Consider the following 19,646-nt stretch of genomic DNA (forward strand, 5'->3'; position numbering starts at 1 on the left):
CTTATCCAACCTGTCTGTGTCCAAACAGACAGACTATCGACATGTTTCCTGTACTTAATGTAGTGGATCCTTTTAGATGTTTAAATCAAATGTTTATTCCAGATTTTGGGTTTCAGTTTTTAAAAAAGCAGTTAATTGGCTCCTGACAGGAAATGAATACCAGCTCTCATCACTGTTTACAACAAGGTGAAGTAAAATTAAGGTGTGTTTGATTTACCTCCTTATACAACTGAATAAATTCCATGTTAGAAAGCTGGAACTTAATCAATACATTCATTTCTTATTGGGAGCTTGTGACAAATGGAAGTTTAAATGTCTTTGTTTTTAAATTAGGTCCCTGTGCAGTATTGCGTGTGATTTACTTTGCCTCCGTCTGGTGGTTGCATACAGAACGACACCGTCTCAGACACTGATACACGCTGCTACAAACAGACCTGATGTCATCAGAACAATTTGAAAGATGCTATAATCATATAAAAACATAAACACAGTAATTAAAATCAACTCAACCCCCTTTTTTCTATTTGTGGAAACCTGTAATGAAACGATTGAAAAGATTTTCAACTTCTTTGCTCAGTTAAGTCTTGTAATTTTATATTAATGAGACCAAATGAATTTAAAAAATACGTATATTTGTTTTTATTTGGAAAAAAACACATGCTGTACATCTCCACTTTATAAGCATTTTTAAAGTCGAACTGCAGGTTTAATCACTGCTGATTTGACATAAAGGCTGTAGAGATGTTGATTATGAACTGTGCAGAGAAGTCTCATTAATGACTCAGTCTATGGATTCAGACCATAAACGTAACATTATCTTTTAACTACATTCAAGCTTTTGTCATGAGGTGTGAGACAGCAAATCCAGTTTGTTTACGGGCTTGTTTACTGGAATGAAGAGCAGTGTTGGATGAGGTTTCTCTGTCAGTTGAAACCTTCGTCTATTCGCACCTCCGTGTCTGAAGAGAAGGCAATAAATCCCTGTAAGGAAAAAAAGACAACAGTCAGCTCAAAGATGATTTCTACTCTGAATCAAAGCTAAACATTAACCTTACATTGTTCTGTAACTCATACTGACCTCTTCCACTGTCAGAACTGAGTTGGTCAGCTTTGCATGTCTCATTCTGGGTAAATAGATACCTTCGCTCATTTGAACTGAAACAGAAAGTTACAGGTCAGGACAAGGACCATGAACTCAACACTCAGATGCAGCATGTTGAACCAGCACAGTATTTTATGGTCATATTCTAAAGGAAACAACGCTTTGTCCCCTTTGTTCTGGTAACAGGTGGGTTAATACCTGGAAACTTAATATTATAAACATTTAGTTGGTATTTTTTTTCTAAATGCCTTTTTGTGATTATGTCATGGTCATGTGAGAATAAAGCAGACAGACAGACAGATGGTAATGATACCATACAGTGAAGTGAAAACACTGATTAAAGATGCGACTAAAACTTACGGTTCACTTTTGACAAGACCACCGTCTTCATTCCAATCTTTGCAAGGTTTTCCAAAGCATCAGTCTGCAAAGAGAAACATGATTCTTTCCTCATGAAACCTGCTGTACACTGAAGATTTAATATAATATGTGATGCAATTATTTTTTTTGTGTCACTTACCTTAAAGGTTCCCACCTCAGTCGATGCCAGACTCAGTGTAAGGCTGTTTGAGAGAAACCAGTATCATTACTGTGAGCTTGACTTTTTGAACTCAGACTCTATTATGTGTTTTAAAAACATGGTGATGCTCACTTGTCCATCGTTAAGGAGCCCTTCACTTTTCCTTCATCGATCCAAAATTTACCACTGAACTCTAAGTCCTGAAGGGAAAGAGGTTTACGGTTAATTCAGGATTACATTTACTTTCATTATGGATTAATCTGTCAGTTATTTTTCCCAGTTAATTAATTATTAATTAACTATTCAGACTATGAAATATCATGAAATGCAGATTGTAATTTCTGGTGGCCTATGATGATGATTTCAAATTGGTTGTTATGTTCAACCAACCAAACTCCAAAGATTTAATTTACAATTTACAATTATATAAAACAGAGAAAACCAGCAAATCCTCACATTAGAGAAGCTGGAATCAGCAAGTAATTGGCATTTTTACTTGATAAATAACTTAAACTATTAATCAGTGATCAAAATATTTGGCCATTAATTTGCTGTCGATCAACTTGAGGTTTTTCTTCTGTGGATTGAATGATTACACAGACTGGGCATTACATTACACTGGGCAGCTACAAGCTGTAAATGTACTTAAATACTTTATGTAACTACTTTGAAGTGTTGTGAACATAAAGAGTAAAATAAAAGTACTCACAACAAGGAGTTTGAACAGGGGGGTCTGGGTAGCGTTGGGCTGGATGGCGACAGCCTTGACAGCAGCCTGGAAGCCAATTTTAACAGCACCAGGCTGGAAGGAAACCGCTGGAACCTCTTGGGCATAAAGCTGCAGGCTCATCAGCAGGCCTGGAAACATCTTGGGCAGCTGCAGAAGAAAGAAAAGTTGATGGTAAACTTTAATATTTTCACCGACTCCATGAATGGTACAGTAAGAAATGAACCTGCATTTATATTCAAATAATCATTTGAGTTATTTATATATCTACATATCAGGCAGAAAACAATCATCAACTGGTTTGAGCTCCTCAGATGTGAAGATTTGCAGGTTTTCAGATAACTGCTGCTCTCAACAATTTTGTGCTTGTTTGTAAGCATGTAAAGTGAGATTTGTCTGTTTGTAATTTATTGTATGTGTAAGTCTGTATGTTTGAGATGTTTTTTTTGCCTCAGAACTGCGGTTTTTAATAGAGTGAATGTTTTTGTGCTAATTTGTGTGGTCATTTTCATACCATAGTTCAGTGTCTGCACATGTTCTTAATTAATGTGTTTTTTTATTGTGATGTTTCCTTTATCCCGGACAAATTTCACCCGAGGGAGACAATAAGTGACCTTGACCTTTTATTTCATCGTAAACTAAATATTTTTGTGATTTGGACTGTTGGTCAGACAAAACAAGCAATTTGACGCTGGCAGTTTTCTCACATTTATAGACTAAATGATTGAATGATTGAAAAAAATCTGTAGATTTATAGATAATGACAATAACTGTTGCTTGTCTCTATGAAAACGTGACAGAGGGCCAGATGTACGCATGTAAAACATATTTATACTACACCTTTCATTCTATTTGTTATCAAATATGCAACAAGAACACAAACTGTAGTTAATTTTTGTCCTGCTAGGAATCTATTGAGGTTAATCAGGCCGTGTGTGTGAATGTAAATTTAAAGTTCAGATAGTCAGATAGACACGTGACTCAGGACCAGTTGGGTCTCACAGCACCAGTGAGTCTCTGCTGCTTCTCTGGTATGACTCTTTTATTACATCCTGTTTGTTTTGGTGTTTCCTGTTGACTCCTTTAGGTTGATCATCTGATTGGCAGGCTGACTAGTGGGCTGTCCAGCTCTCTCATGCCGCACCCTGCTTAAGCAACCTTTGTGGTGCTTGGTATCTATTTTCAGTCTAATTTATTCCAATAAACTTACATGCAGTAACTTCTCTCCTGGTATTGTGTCAATTGTTATGTTTGGTGTTTGAGGCAGCGAAAACACTTTTAAAACCTACTCATTAATTTCGAATATAATACTGCACGTTTTCTTACAGATTAGAAAGTGTACTACTAAAAAGCTGAGTTTGTGTTGGGCAGCGCGGTGACAAAGACGCGGCAAGAGTGTCGATAAAAACCTTGAACACCTCAAAACCTCCAACACGAGAACAACATCTACATCAGAAAACACAAACAGGTCAGTTTCTACGTCATTGCAGTAGAATTGTTTAAGAAAAACAAATTGAGTGGTGACAGTTTTGTATTGAAATCAACAGAGGGCAGCTTAGATAAGATGAGATGATTATTGTCACAAAGTAACACAAATTTTCCTTTGACAAGGCTCAACAGTGCATATTAAAAACAGACATGCAGTTAAAACTACAAGTGACAAGAACAAGTTAAACAGGTCAGAGTACAGTGCCTATTTTAATTTGTTCAGGGTGATGATCAGAGAGGGAATAAAACTATACTATACTATACTATACTGTACTATACTATACTATACTATACTATACTATACTATACTATACTTTTATGGCACAGGAAAAGTACCAAAATTAAGATTAGTGGGAGGACGGAGGAGACCATATGTCTACCGTCTAAACAGGTCGTGTGTCTAAGTCTGTTTCCCCCTTCAATACCATTTCCCTTCAGGATTGTGCTTCCCTCAGCGCCATCTCTGTGGTTGGGCTTAGGGTTTAGATGCTAAAAATAATCTGAATCAAACTGATGAGTGAAGGTGAATTGAATCAGCAGCTTCAGCCAGGAAACCAACCAGAAGCAGAACAAACATGAAACACACAGCAGGAGGTTTTTAAGGTTTGTTGATTCACAAACAGTCTCAACTGTCTGTATTCATCTTTAACCTGAAGTGTTCTTTAAGGAGCAGCTCTGAATGTTGGAATGAAAAACCTGGAACAAAAGTCAAATATTAACTATAACCTACATTAGCTGTAATATTAACTATATAACAGACAGTATAAATCTTTATCAGTTGGATCATAAAGTCTGATGTGTGCCTTTTGTTCTAACAAGGAAATAGAAAGTGCTGCTGAGATGGCATAAATGCAGTCTGTTGTATCTCTGTGATATGTGCAAAATGGACAAATAAATTGGTGGTGAATAAGATAAAGATAAAATTCCATAGCCGTCCCTAGAGCTGGTTAGTAGCTACAGTCTGACTATGGGAGGATGAGAAAATTGCAGTTCAAGTTCATTCACTACAAGCCTGTTTTACCAATGTTTTGTTATTATTATTTTTTTATGGCACACAGTGCATTTATTTAAATAAATATTGTAATGATAATGTCCAAAATTGTGTGAAAATGTATGGGTTTCAGTCAAATAACATCAAATTTTCTTGAGGGTGGACTGTTGACACAGTTAAAAATAATAATAATGATAATAATTATTATTATTAATTATAAGAATGCTTCTTGTTTGCCATCTGATCCACCGCAACCCAAATCCAAATGCAACTATCTGTGTTAAGAAAAGGTGTTTTATAGCCTAAAATGTGAAGTTGCTCATTTAATTTTATATTTCTAAGAATATGTGGCTGAGGATATTTAATATGAAATCATCTTTCCCCTCATTTCATATTGAGCCGCGTCATCCAATAAAACACAATGATTCTACATGGCTGCGGCTTTGAAATACTGACCTTTGAATCTTGACCTTGGTGCATGTATGAAGGCTCATAATTCAGCACCAAAAGGGGCTACAGACATGGGACCAACTGTTATAAAGAGCTCTTGACCTCAGCTATCACGTGATTGTAGGCAACAACTGGGGGTGCTGTCTGGTTGGATAAAATGTGGTTAAAATTAATTTTTGTAGTTTTTGTATTTTTTAAATCTACAATTTTTCAGATATTTTAGCCAAAACAGGAGTTGAATGCACCAAGTCTGCCCATAACACATTGTGTGAGCCATGTCATCCAACGCTGTGTGTGTGTGTGTGTGTGTGTGTGTGTGTGAATGGGTTGGGGTGGGGCAACTCAGTGAACCAACTGCACACAAAAATCTTAATCAGTTTGGCATAAATTCAGCAATTAAAAGTAAATAGCATATATAATAGTAAATAAAAGTTTTGTAGCATAACACAAAGTGTCTTTGTCTCCATAGTAAGAGTCGATGAGGTCATGGGTAATGAAGCTGCTTCCGCAATCGAAAAAACTGACAAAAAAAACCTTTATTTCTCAAAATTGAAGGAGAAATAATCAAAACGGATGGCCTTAATATTAACCAATCATATTGTTGAATTATCAAGGACACTTTCATATTTTTTGTGTTGAGAAATGTTACAGAATTTGGAGAGAGATTTGTTTCATAATGATTTGTGTGAACAGATCAACAATCTGTGTGTAAATGTGTGATCTGTAAATGTAAAACACCTTCCACAAATACAAAAAAAGATTTGTAAACTCACAAAAATATTTTGGAAATATAAAACATATCTGAAAATACAAAAATAAATCCACAAATAAAAAAAATCTGTGAATACATTAAATTAATTTAAGTAAATGAAAAGCATTTGTGAATATCTCCCTAACATTTACAACTTTCAAACAGGCATTTGTGAACTCAATTTTTATTTGTGAATCGAAAAATTATTTGTGGATCTCAGTTCTACGCTTGTGGATTTTCTTTTTACACACAGTTTTGAGACAATCATTCCACTTAATAGAGCAAATCAAATCAAGACTTGATAATGGAGGAGTAGTTGGTGCTGTATTTTTAGATCTGTGTAAAGCATTCGACACAGTCAATCATGATGTTTTAATATCGAAACTCTTTAAATTTAACTTCTCATCTAGAGCACTGGCATGGATGTCTTCATATTTATCTAATAGGATACAATGTGTTAAAGTTGGTGACACAATGTCCAGTAACATGAAGTGCACAATGGGTGTTCCACAAGGGTCAGTGTTAGGTCCCCTATTATTTAACCTATATATTAATGATCTCCCTCAACAGTGTCATGATGCAGAACTACAAATGTATGCAGATGACACCGTTGTGTACACACATGCAAAAACAGCTGAGTTAGCTGCTGCTAAGCTTACAATTGCATTGGAAAGGATCACACATTGGCTTGATCAATCATGTCTGAGTCTAAATGTAAACAAGACAAAGGGTATGTTTTTCTCTAAAACCATGGTACAACCTCCTAACGCTGATATTCTCATCAAAGGTGAAAAGACTGACAAAGTCACTGATTTTAAATATCTTGGTGTGACACTGGATTCAAATTTGAATGGTTAAAACCATACAGTACAACTTAGCAAATTTTAGACATATTAGAAACTGTCTCTCTTTGGACGCAGCCAAGATATTTTTGCAAGCTATGATTCTTTCTCATATGTCTTATTGCATCACATGTTGTGGGCAGGCTGGAGAAACAGCCATAAAACCTCTTGAGTCCTTATACAAACAAACTCTAAAAACTCTGGACAAAAAGCCAATGCATTTCCACCACTGTAGGGTACTTGAGAAATACAATTTACTGAGCTTTGACAATTTTAGATTATTCTCAAATTTGTGTTTAGTTTATAAAATTTTAAATGGTTTGGCCCCTCCTCCACTATGTGACTTTGTGTACACTCGCTCAGTAACTTCTATTAGATCCTCCAGAATATCCTCTATACAAGATTGTATCATACCATTTAAGAGCTGCAGTTCCATCAATACATTCAAAACCAAATTAGAAAATCTGCTAAAAACTACTCAGCTCTGTAATCACTGAATCTAAATTTCATCTAATGGTCTTCTCATGAATGCAAACAATCTTGCTTTTAATTTGAAAAGCTTACATTATTAATTTCTAGTTGACATTGTGGGTGTATGTGATGTGCTATTGTGTGTAGCTTTGTATTTTGTATTATGTGTCCTTTGTGTTTTTTTGCCTAGTACTGTTTGTTATTGTTTTGTTATATGTTTTAATTATGACCTGCTGGAGGGACTGCAGATGGTAACATTTATAGTTAACACCAGTAAATAAATGAGATTTTAAAAAATCCAAGAAGCAGGATGAACTTGCATCCAAGACCAGACTGTTAAAATGTTCTAAATATTCTTAATAATATCATCATATGTTGTTTCTGGATTACATACAGCCATATGCAGTTGCTATATGAAGTGATATGCAAACTATATACTCTACAGGGTGGTGAACAGACCTGCATAACCTCCTGGTGCCACTGAGACGTATACCGGCTACTTCAGCAATAACAGTAGCTCTGACGCTGGTCAAAGGTATGTTTAACAGACCAGACCTCCCAACCTCAAGCTGCACATCTCAGACAGCAGTTGTTGGGTTTTAGTATGTATGTCTCTTTTTAAAGTGGCAATTTTCTTCATTTTTAATCTCTTAAATGATTTTCAAATCATTATCATTAAGTCATTTATTTCTTGCTTTTTTAATGAAGTATCATCTAATATAGTGTATTTAAATGTTTGTACTTGTCGTTTTTGTGACATATGATGTGATATCTAGTGATTGGAGATGAATTTCTAGTTTTGTGCAACAAAGATGGACAATGAAGTTGTGTTTGATTTGGATTTGAGTTGATATCTAAACAAACCAGCACATCTTTAAAGTTATATCAATGTGTTGTATATCATGCAAAGCAATATATAGTGGGGTCAATAATAATAAGTAATAATAAGTCTCAGAAAAACAGTAATGTAATTTAGTAAGTAAATTGAAAATGCTGCCTAAACTGATATTAGTAATATTGGTTTGTAGCCAGAGTGCTGTAGTTACAGAACATTACCACCATAAAGAGGACATATCATACATATCATAGTCATCATGTCAGCTGTTGCAGACATTTATGCTTTTATATTAAAGGTAAAATCTGACTGTGTTGAGAGCATGTAAGAGAATGATTAGTCAAATGAATCATTACCATATTTTAAAGAGAAATCCTTAATATAAGATGTCATCTAAGGATGTTCAATGTTTTTCTCTTTAAAGTGAGCATATCGATTGCGCCTCTGAGAACATGTCAGTAAGTGACTGGTCCAGAGAATCACCTCTGTATTTTCAACAATCTAGCTGGTACGATGTTAACAAGAAAGCTTAATTATTTGTCTATTATCATATGTGTAATTATTATATTGATATTAGTATTAACTGTAGTTCAAATGAGAAAGTGTCAAAATTCAGATTATTAAGGCTATAATTTGCTTTATAAATGTCCTAATCTGAGTAGTATTGACTATAAATAGTTTAAACTATTTAAGTTTAAATTATGCAAAGAATCTTAAAAAATCAGTTCTGTATTCAATGGGAAGCATGTGGCCAGAGGGTGAGTCATGTGACCTCTTGTTCTTGCTTTAGTCAGCAGTCTCACTGCCGCTTTCAAATAAATACAAAGAAATACAAAGAAATACAAAGAGATGAGAATAGAGAAGTGCCACTCCCAGAGTTTGAGCAACACCCTTTTCTGGGAGCATAAATAGTGACTCTTAAAAAATGCTGTAATTTGATTTCAACTTTGTCTGTATCTCATATTTAGGGGGGACAACACAACCATGGAAGGGGAGCCCTCTCCAGGCAAATATATGGTGATATCCTTAGTAGTGTCAACAATATACCTTTTTGCCTGCAGTGTCTCTATCAAAGGTATTGTATTTTTCTAAGCATTTTAGACTTCAAGATATCACTAAAAACATATTTATGTTTGCTGACCAGAGGTTTTTCTTTCTTTTTCAGCGCCATCACTGAATGAAGATGTGGAAATTGTGCTGCCGGACAGTTCAGAAGAAGCGAGGAGTGCAATAGAAACAGATAAACTCCTGAGAGAAATCATTATACAACTAAAACAGGAAGTGGAAGCTAGAGTTCGCGCAGAAATTCGAGCAGAGGGAGGAAAATCACAAGCGTCTGGACTCGTCTGTTTAATCAAATTAGTTTTTTTAGTACTTAGTGCTCTTTTCGTAATGGTGGTTTCTCCAGACTTTGCAAAAACTGCAAAAGATACAACTAATATCACAAATGAGTTCATGAATTTCCTACAACATCTGGGGGTTGTAGTTTTTACCAAATATTACTATTATAAGCAAAAATTGATTTTTTGCCTCAGATGATCACAATCTAGTAAGATGCTGTATATCAGGCTTTGGCTACACAGGAAATACTTATTTAGTCGGATCAATTCATTGCTGATTTTGTCTTTTTCATGGGCTATGTTGACAATTTGAGAGTTATCCTTAAATAAGAACAACTAATCAGAATCAGCAGCAGTCAGGATGAAGAAGAATATGGCTCATACAACTGTGATGTTGATTGTAATGTCAAAGAAGCTGCACTATTGTTGACAATCTCTTAAAATATAGTGTCCACAGGTGTTGTCTTCTCATGGTTTATGAAAATAAAAGTAAATAATCTGCCGGACATCAGTTAAAAACAAGTTCCACATCTGTACAAAATGTTTTTATCCTCATGTCATAACATAATCTTGTGATCATTGAGTCACGTATTGTGATTATTTCAGAGTCACATGCTGTCAGTCCTATTATAAATGGCAAATCATGTGTTAAGAGTTTTGATGATTGAGTGTATTAAATATCGTAGTTAATCTGTGCTTGACATGAACTGTATGTAAATATGTTATGTCTTAATGCAAACGTGATAAAAGTCTTGGAAAAATAGCTTCACGCAGCAGCAGTACTGCATGTCTAAGAAAACAGTCAATCAAATGTAACATAAAACTTCTCAGATACAGTATGTGTCCTGCATTTTTCACTTTGGTTTTGTTACTTATTCCTTTCTCTTTCCCTCTAAATGTATACATTCTCACAATGGGAGCCACATTTTTTTTAAATTAAAGAATTAAGCTGATTACTCCACTGGTTTTGTCCTGTTTTATTAACTATTTTCTTGAGCCCAATCAAGTCTGTGGACGTCCCTGCTAGAGCTGTGACACGGTAGCTGCACACTGCCAAATGTAACTCTAATAAATAAACTCACCTGAGGAATGAAAGGCCCCATTTGGCTGGTGTTCAGGTGCACAGGAGAGGTGGGAGGTATCTGAGATGATGAAACATCAATCATTAACCACATACATCATTATGACAGAAAAGTGATCAATGCTTAATATACATGGATGGATTTTTCTGATTGAAAAAGCTGTTTGAAACCTTAAAACAAACTGGAATTGTCTTTCTTGCGTGCGTCTTTCTGTCCTTTCAGGTGAACTTACCATGCTGTCATTGATGACGGTCTGAAGAAGTCCAGCTGAGAAGTATCCAAAGGCGGCAGAGTTCACTGTGAACTCAGACAGGCCGACTGACAACATGTAGCCAGCATGCTCAGACATGGTGAAAGGCTGGGCCTCAAAGGGAGGTTCCTGATGAGTTTTGATACTGTAGAATTCTCCCTTTAAATCAAATACAGTTATTGATCAATTTTGTGTGTGTTGTTATGTGTTGTTGTTCAATATATAATCATTGCCAATATGGTTGTGAGTACTTCCTTTTTTCAAAGAAATGAAAGAACAGCCTGAAGGGATTACCATGATATGAAAATATGAAACTACCTCTACTGTATGTGTGTATTCTTACCTTAAGACCCAGATTTAGACTTGAAGCTTCAATGACAGGTACGTCGGTGAGAGGAACGTCAAGACTGAGGTCTTGATTCACGTCAAAGGAGACTGAATAGAGAAGAAATCATATGTTGACTGAATTATTTAGACATTTCAATTCCTGACTGTTGTTTCATCTTTGGCTTCAAGTAAAGTCACTTCCAGCATTTAGTAACTGTTGCTATCAACATCAGTGTACATTGTTTTATAAATATGGTCTTTATTAACATTTATCCTGCTGCAATACCGTTTGTGGCCTGTAGGCTGTACTCCAAGTTTACAATGAATTTCTCCACAGCGGGGCAGATCTAGGAAGAAAATAAGGCAGAAGTCCCGCAGAATTCACCATTAAAAGTCTTTACAGATTTACTGGTTTCACCTGAACAGCATCTGATGATCGTTCAGCATGGACCGAATCACTACTGATATAAATGTTAAAGATGTGGAAAAACACTCACTTCACTCTCTATTTCACCTCTAATACGCCCCTTGAAATGTTTCACAAAAGGCTGGAATATCCAACTGTAGACAAATAAGATTGCAGGGCTTTAATCTCGACATCAGTATAACCCTCTCTCTCTCTCTCTCTCTCTCTCTCTCTCTCTCTCTCTCTCTCTCTCTCTCTCTTTTGTACTGTACCTGGCTCCACCAGAGAATTGTACATCCACATTTCCAATACTAGCACTGCAGCTGACACTGGTGACAGACATATGTCCATCAGCATCTTTCCCCAGCTCCACTACAGAGGCCACATCCACATTAAATAAAGCCATGTTGAAAGTTCCCCCATCATGTCTGAAAATACACAAAACATACAAAATCAGTGCAGATTTGGACAGAATATATTCAGTTTTTTTTTCTTCCTTATTTCCTTGTTTACAGTACATTCAGATGGTAATCTGGCATAGCAATTTGGTGATTCTCTGTATTTTAATATAAACTTGCATGTGCAGACTGTAGACCTCTGTCTGGGCCTAAATATCTCCCCAGCTAGTTGTCACTTTGACATCCGTCATTTACTGGGTAGATGAGAGTGTAGTTATATAAATATACTGAAAATGGCCTGACGACACCAGCAGGAAGTCATCAAAATGACTTTTTTTTTTAACTTATTTTTTTCTGTCTGTGATTTTTATCTGTTTGTGAAAATACTTGACAAATTTTTCAAGACTGGATATTGATCACATATTGCTCTTGTTGGAGGTAATAAAACGTGGATCATTGTCTACTTATTAGCTAACTAATCTGACAACACCAGATCAGGATGCTATATCAAGTTCTGGTTTTCAATACAGTTCATTTTACAGTAAAAGGTGAAGATGATGAAGATGAACAGGTGAATTCGCACCTGTGTAAGAACTTACATATATAAACACACAGACTTCCATTTTAGATGTTATTGTTTTTTCTTTTTTTCCTTTTTTGGTGAGATGTCTTTATAAGCCTAATCACATGAGCATAATGCTTTTTTACTCCTGGGTTGCTATGTATTGTTATTTATGCAAATAAATAAACTAAAAAAAAAATATCTAATGTTCCAAGAAAAGCAAAACAGCAATGGACACAACAGCATCATAGAGAATCACTTCCTTTTTCTGATCAGCATGAAGGTCATTTTGAAATTGAACCTTAATATCAGTTCCTCATTAAGTTTTTATACACTTTTTTTTCAACATTTCACACCAAAGTGTATCACTATGAACTATAGACTGTGTATATGCAATCACTGTTCTCTAACACTTTCATGTTGTGGTAAAGACAACAAGTCCTCCAAATTAAACAACCAAATAAAGAGGAAGACGAACAGCTGTCAGGGTTACTTTACTTTATACTCTTTTAATTTTTCAACTCACATTGCTATATAGTGTGTCCTCCAATCTCCTGATATTGCAACACTGAGGCCTGAGATGGAGGTCTTGAATCCTACAGGGTCGGGATTGAACTCAACAGATGGTTCAGGAAAGTCACACTTGGTTATCCTGATGCTAAAACACACGAGGAGAAGAAAGGTGTGAGGTGTAAAGAGGTGTGAGGACACAGACATGTAACATAAACGGGCCTAAAGAGTAAACTCAAGTATACACAAACTATACTAAAAACACCATTATTCACCCTGGAGTTCAAATTCATAAAGTTAAATCATGGAGAACTTACACCTTTTGAAGAATAAGCTCTCTATGATTATAAATAGTAAATGTTAAACTTGGATTTGTGAACTAATTTGGAACTGAAAAGATATATTAAAGGATCTCAAATGTAATCCTACCCTGTCAGTGTGTAGTCGATGCTGCCAAGGATGCCCATGCCAACTTTACCGCTGATGTCAGGAAGAGTGACGAGCTCCAACTTGTCCTGAATCCATCCTGCACCTACATGCTTCCCTGGGACGAACAGCACATGTATTAAGTTATAATTGATGCGAGTGAAACATGTTTTATGTACTGATCATGCAGTGAGATTTTACTGGGTATTTTATGTAAAGACACAGGTAGCTCTAAAGCAACCAAACACCCTACAAAGCCATTGTGTTTAAATAAACTTACCGTACTGAAGTCCTTTGTTGGTCAGAACGACTTGTATGGCAGGATTTTCTCCACAGGTGAGAGAGACGAGCATGAGCGCTACTATCACAGATGGAAGCATTTTGCTGCAGAGAGAATGAGTGTAACCACAAAACTCTGTACAATCAAAGAACTACTGAGACATTAACAGTTTACTATCAAAAATAGTCTCTGAAATCTAGTAGCTTTTATTCACAAATAAACCTGTTGAGTGAGATTATGAAGCGTACCTGAAACTCTGCAGCATGAAGTGCCAACAAGTTCAAAGTCTGCTCCTGACTTTGTGAACAAGCGTCTCCTCTGCTTCTTCTGCTGCTGTTAGAGAAGTGAAACTGACTGACATCTGACTGTGGACTTGTATAAACTGCTGTGCGCGCGTGTGTGTGGGGGGGGGTGTGAAGAACCGGAAACTATGTTGTGATACAGGTCTGTCTGGTTGAGTGTGTCTGTGTAAAATAAAAACCAATACATTATTAAAAAAAGTGTTATGGGAACTAAACATGCATGCATGATCAGTGTTTTTAACATATTTTAAGGTCCATCTTCACTTTAAGGTTTCATCCATCACTTATTTGAATATCCTCATTGTTAGATACATGTCATGTCATGGCTGACTAATAAAAGGAAGTGAAAATGAAATGATTGAAAATCTTCTGTCTTGCTGACTTTTATATTCTGCATTACACTCACACTTTGTGTGAAATCAAAATTTCTACTTTAATCCACGTCCTGTTTTTTTCTGAGTTCACAGGTGTACTAACAGGCTGCTGCACCCTATCAATAATTAATTTACTCAGCAAAGGTTTCAGCCTGTCATTTGATACACAACGTTGCATCTGCAAGATCTCATCTAATCTTTGAACCCTCAAAACATTGTTTTTTTAGAAAGGGGAAGCTTAATTCACCTTTTAAGAGGAAGTTTAAACAAAGCCCAGAACATTCAAAATGAAAGAGAAAGTCACACTGACAAACTTTCTCACTCATATCTGGCTGCATTTCATTGTACAAGGAAACATTAGAATGACCAGCCATAAAATATTTGATTTATTTATCTCTTAATTCAACAAATACTCTGTCTCACACACCATGATTAGTTCCATTAAATCACAATTAACAAGTTCAATAGGAAGAGAATATTATCAGACAAACATTTTTCATATTAACACAATTAAGGACCCACTTGCTTTGCACTTTGAATTCACTTCATCCAGAATGACACTTGATACACCAAGAAAACAAACAAGGTCCACTATAGGCATAAGATGGAAAATAAAAACACAAAAACAGAAAGAAACTGAAAAAAAATCTGTAACAACTACACATAAGTTATTCATGGTTGTTATAATCCACAGAGCACCATCTGATCTGATGGGAGCCTCTGTCTTATATTTTCTCTGAAGTGGGATTAATGATATATCTAGCAGCTCAAATACCAGTAATAACATATTCACTCCAATGTTTTTCACATATTTCATTCCCCAGATATAAACACGTACACACTCACAGTTAGACCCATTTTTTTTTACTGGATCTTAGACAACTTTTGCATGAAGACTTGATACCTGGACAGACCTGTTAATGCCCGCATATATAATCACCCCCCTCTTCATGCGGAGGTTGTGTCCCTCTGTCCAGTTAATAAAACATGTTTTCTGGAATGAGAAGACTACTTTACACTATGATTGTAGAGTTTATTATTGCACATTATCACGAAGGCAAAATAAAAAGATGTTACATTTCACACAAATAATCCTCCTCATGAGCTCCTATGTCAAGTGGTCAACATGATGTTTTGATAAGGTCTGCGTCATGACAACCCTGCCGGAGATTTTCGGCATTTTTAGGACATCACCATTCAATAAAGGCCATCTCTGGAGCTCTCAGTCGTGGATATTGTACCTGTACGCCTCTATGAGCCCTTCGACTGAGTGGATGAAGCCAGATATGGCGCAAATGCCCCCAATAACAAAAATGGCAACGTCGAAGAACACGTGGTGCCACAGGAGATTCCTCCACTGGAGCTTCAGGTGGAAGAGGCTTGGCAACAGGAAACACAGGCCGGCGCCGGTGAGGCTCCCAGTTAAACCCATAAGGAGGGCGAAATGGGGGACAAACACTGCCATGAGCAAGGTGAAGACCACCAGGAGAACTCGGAGGCCCAGACCCCATGATTTTAACTGCCCACCGGGGCCGTAGCAGTCTGGGAACATGGCTCTCCCGCCATCCTGGAACAAGGATTTCTCCAGAACCTCAACTGCAGCAAAGAACGGCAGCGGGTAAGATAATAGCGCCTTAGCGACGAGGAAGATGTTCACCACAGCCCGGATGGTTGACGGCAGGTTATCCGTGATGACCTCTTTGGTGGCGTCTGCCCACGTCAAGTAGGCCACCAGGGCGAAGAGGCCCTTGAGGACGCACGCAGAGATGTGACTCCAGTCCATCATGCAGTGGAACTCGCTGGGCTTCTGCATGTTTCCCTCCAGGGACGGGAGGAAGATCTGGGAGGTGTAGCTGAACACGATGATGCCGATGGAGATGGGGAATTTCTTCACATCGATATAAAACTTGACCTTCTCCCAGGCCCACTCGCGCGCCCTGGAGAGGCAGTAGGCGATCACGAGGATGTTGATGACAAAGTGAGCCAGGGTGCAGAGGAAGCTGAACTTGGACACGGCCTTGAGGTTCTTCAGGAAGGCGCACGGCAGGAGCGCGGCCGTGGCCACCACGGACCAGGCTTTCTGGGAGACTGGGAACCCCGGGAAACTGTTGTACATCAGGTTTCCGCTGACCACGACGTAAAGAATACAGGTCATGACCAGCTCGATGATCTGAGCCACGTTCACAACGTGACCGCCCAGTGCGGGGAAGCGGGGCGCGCAGCAGGCGTTGGCGATGTCCACATAGGACTCCCTCACGCGCACTTTTATGCCGTCCTCGTTCTCCTCGTACAGACACGCGATGAGGATTTTTCCGGTGTAGCAGCACACCACAGCCGCGAAGATAATGAGGAAGAGACCGAGGTAGCCGCCGTGGAGGATGGCGTACGGCAGACCGAGGACGAACATGCCCTGCGGACAGAGAAGCGCAGCTGAGTGGTAATGGACGAGGCCCACATCGCAGTGACAGGCCGAGCCAGCCCAGGCGTGCAATGACTGGCTCACACGGCCCACAGCTTACATAATAACAATGACAAAAAAATGATATTTTTGCACATTAAAATGACATGCAACGCAGAAATATGAGATTTACCACAGTTGAGTAATTTCAAATGTCTACATCACACAATTATTTTCTCATTCGTCTCGCCCTTGAAAATCAGGCCTTTGCTTATAGACGGAATGGAATTAGGTCATTAAAAATACGATTAAAAATAAAAAAAATTAAAATTCGTTTGTTCAAAACTTCAATTTGATGGAGACGGTGATAAGCACGTGGGTCCGTTCAGCCTTGGGGCTATCACAGACCAACAGGCCCTGCCTGCAGCTCCACTGATAAACAGATTTGAATAAATAAATTCCCAAACCCACTGCACCAGTGAGTTCACCCACAAACCATCAATAAAACCTTTTAATTAAGCCTGCATTTATTTATAATGAAAAGTAGAATTTTAAATATATTTAACAGCCAAAATTAATTTTGGTAGACTTTGTTGAGCGTATTGATTTATTACAATCCTGGATTGTGTGAAATTCTACGCTCTTTCTTCTCGCTCAGGCCTAAATCTTAAAATATGACAGATCTTCAAGGTGACTCTTGGCTCAGGCCTGATGCATGCAGCACATGGTATTTTTGCATCCACACATGCACGATGTCAGTAACCACAGTGTACCTGAATGGCGTTGGTGACGTTCCAGCCCGCTTCCCATGACGTGATTTTGGGTTTGTCCTCATCCAGGGAGCCTCCTGTCTTCAGGGACGAGGGCCTCGGACCGGTGCCGTCCCTCTGGTAGTGGCTGTCTCCATCAAGCTCCCCTTCTCCCTCCACGTCTCCCCCTTCCTCGTCTCCCTGAAGGACATCCATCTGCATCCCTTGCCTGTAGTCATAATCCAAGTCGTCGCACTCAGCGAAACCCAAACCCTCCTCGTCCGTGGCGGCCTGGAAGCCCAGCCGGGCGAACACCCCGCTGACCTTGGCCTGAGATTTGTTGGACACCGTGTGGGCCGCATTGGTCAGCTTGTTGCTGAGCTTGTGTCGAATTAGGTGAGCCATCTTCTTTACCCGAATTAAAAGACGCTATTCAACTGAAAAATGTTATTGCCGAGTAAAAAGCAGAGAGGAAGATGCATGCAGGGCGATTTATTTGTTGTTGTTTTTTTTTTAGATTGCTACTGTAAAGTCATGCCTGTTGCCTCTTCGATGTCTGGTGAAGAAAGCCAACCGTGTCTCCCACACCGTTAAAATCCTCAGCCGCTTTTCTTGGCTCGCTCATCCATATTACTCCCTCATAAACACTCCTTCATCAACGAAAAAACTCCCCAAAACACAGACCAAGACGAAAATATGTCCTCATTTGTCGTTTAGAAAGAACAGTCAATTTAGCATCATTTTTTCCCAAGCAGTTTTGTTGGTCGGTGATGAGAGCGCGAGCGCTGGAATCTGTGACCGCATCACACGAGGAGAGGGAGAGACGAGCGTGCACGAGATAGAGAGAGAGAGAGAGAGAGAGAGAGAGAGAGAGAGAAAGAGATAGATAGAGAGAAAGAGAGAGAGAGAGAGAGAGAGAGAGAGGGGAGCGTGCACGAGTACATGCAGAGGATATGCTGTGTATAGGCTTATATAAATAATATGTATCAATCTTTACGTCGTGTTAACGATCATATTACTGTTATTGGTTACTGTCCAAATATTTGGAGAAATTGTACGTTGATGCTTTGGCAACATTGTTCTTGAAACCTTCGTGCCAATAAAACCCTTTGAATTGAATTTAGGGAGAGAGAGAACAGCGTGCACGAGAGAGAGAGGGAGAGAAAGGAGCGTGCACGTGTCCGCATAGAGTGCCAGTGTAACGGCACGCGCACTGCACAACTGAATGTGTGTGAGAGAGAATGTGTGGGTGTGTGTGTGTGTGTGTGTGTGTGTGTGTGTGTGTGTGTGTGTGTGTGTGTGAGAGAGAGAGAGAGAGAGAGAGAGAGAGAGAGAGGTTGACCCTCTCCACGGGACTTTATTTAACGGCAGAGTGATCACGAGGATAAAACGGTCCTTTAAAGGCAGCAGTGTTACAGACATTATGAATGAATGAATGAAGAGAATAAACATTCACCTGCTCTCTGTCAACAGGTCGACAGGCACTGCCGTCAACAAACAACAACAAACAACAGGCGTCAGGCATGTATGATAAACAAATACTAAATATCAGGCCTTTTGCCTCAACTTATCCAAATGTATTGTATAAAAAAAATATTGTAAATTCTTACAGTGATGTACAGTTATTGTTTGCAGCATCTACAGTATGGAAAATGCCGTGGCTATATAAATGAACTATATGACGTAGGATTTTGGCTCAAAGAATCATTTTATTGTATTTATTTTTTTGTTAGAAAATATTTCACCTGCTCGTCTTTATTTCAAACGCGAAGTTAATCTTAAATGTGTGAAATGAAGCACAAACTGCAGCATGTAGACTGAGATACACAACTCACAGTCGTGCACACATGCACGCAGCCAACGGGTATTTTCTGTAATGTAAAGACAGAAGGCCTCATTTCCGTTGTCAACTTAATATATTTCTTTAGAAATGAAACAGTGTTCATACAAACAGTACATATTTTCCAATAGAAAATATTTCAACGCATTATCCAATCATTTTTGTCTTTACACATTTCCGTTCGATAATAAAAAACAGAATCGACAATACATCTTAAAACAAAAT

The 19,646-nt window shown here is 38.1% G+C and overlaps 2 protein-coding genes across 2 annotated transcripts; both read right to left on the reverse strand.

Annotated features, from left to right (window-relative positions):
* Positions 1-621: 621 nt before the first annotated feature.
* On the reverse strand, positions 622-14,098 carry bpifcl (BPI fold containing family C, like). The gene is made up of 16 exons (XM_042409490.1): positions 14,007-14,098; positions 13,759-13,862; positions 13,482-13,596; positions 13,069-13,200; positions 11,855-12,010; positions 11,674-11,737; positions 11,463-11,523; positions 11,193-11,284; positions 10,832-11,008; positions 10,600-10,659; positions 2,332-2,499; positions 1,755-1,822; positions 1,623-1,665; positions 1,463-1,526; positions 1,079-1,155; positions 622-981 (listed from the first exon to the last, which is right to left on the reverse strand). The coding sequence occupies exons 1-16, from the start codon at positions 14,021-14,023 to the stop codon at positions 925-927; spliced, it is 1,455 nt and encodes a 484-aa protein (XP_042265424.1). The 5' UTR covers positions 14,024-14,098; the 3' UTR covers positions 622-924.
* A 1,059-nt stretch (positions 14,099-15,157) lies between these two features.
* LOC121896146 (vesicular inhibitory amino acid transporter-like) lies at positions 15,158-17,986 on the reverse strand. The gene is made up of 2 exons (XM_042409845.1): positions 17,606-17,986; positions 15,158-16,844 (listed from the first exon to the last, which is right to left on the reverse strand). The coding sequence occupies exons 1-2, from the start codon at positions 17,984-17,986 to the stop codon at positions 15,657-15,659; spliced, it is 1,569 nt and encodes a 522-aa protein (XP_042265779.1). The 3' UTR covers positions 15,158-15,656.
* Positions 17,987-19,646: the final 1,660 nt, after the last annotated feature.

This window comes from Thunnus maccoyii, chromosome 4, assembly GCF_910596095.1.
Source record: "Thunnus maccoyii chromosome 4, fThuMac1.1, whole genome shotgun sequence".
In the NCBI taxonomy this organism is placed as follows: domain Eukaryota; kingdom Metazoa; phylum Chordata; class Actinopteri; order Scombriformes; family Scombridae; genus Thunnus; species Thunnus maccoyii.

Excerpts from the sequence above, each read along its gene's own strand:
- bpifcl (XM_042409490.1), bottom strand. Across the intron at positions 11,009-11,192 it reads GTCTAAATCTGGGTCTTAAG|GGAGAATTCTACAGTATCAA; the intron begins GTAAGAATACAC and ends TTTGATTTAAAG. Across the intron at positions 1,823-2,331 it reads CCCTGTTCAAACTCCTTGTT|GACTTAGAGTTCAGTGGTAA; the intron begins GTGAGTACTTTT and ends CTTTCCCTTCAG.
- LOC121896146 (XM_042409845.1), bottom strand. The coding sequence starts at position 17,986 with ATGGCTCACCTAATTCGACACAAGCTCAGCAACAAGCTGACCAATGCG. Across the intron at positions 16,845-17,605 it reads ACGTCACCAACGCCATTCAG|GGCATGTTCGTCCTCGGTCT; the intron begins GTACACTGTGGT and ends CTCTGTCCGCAG.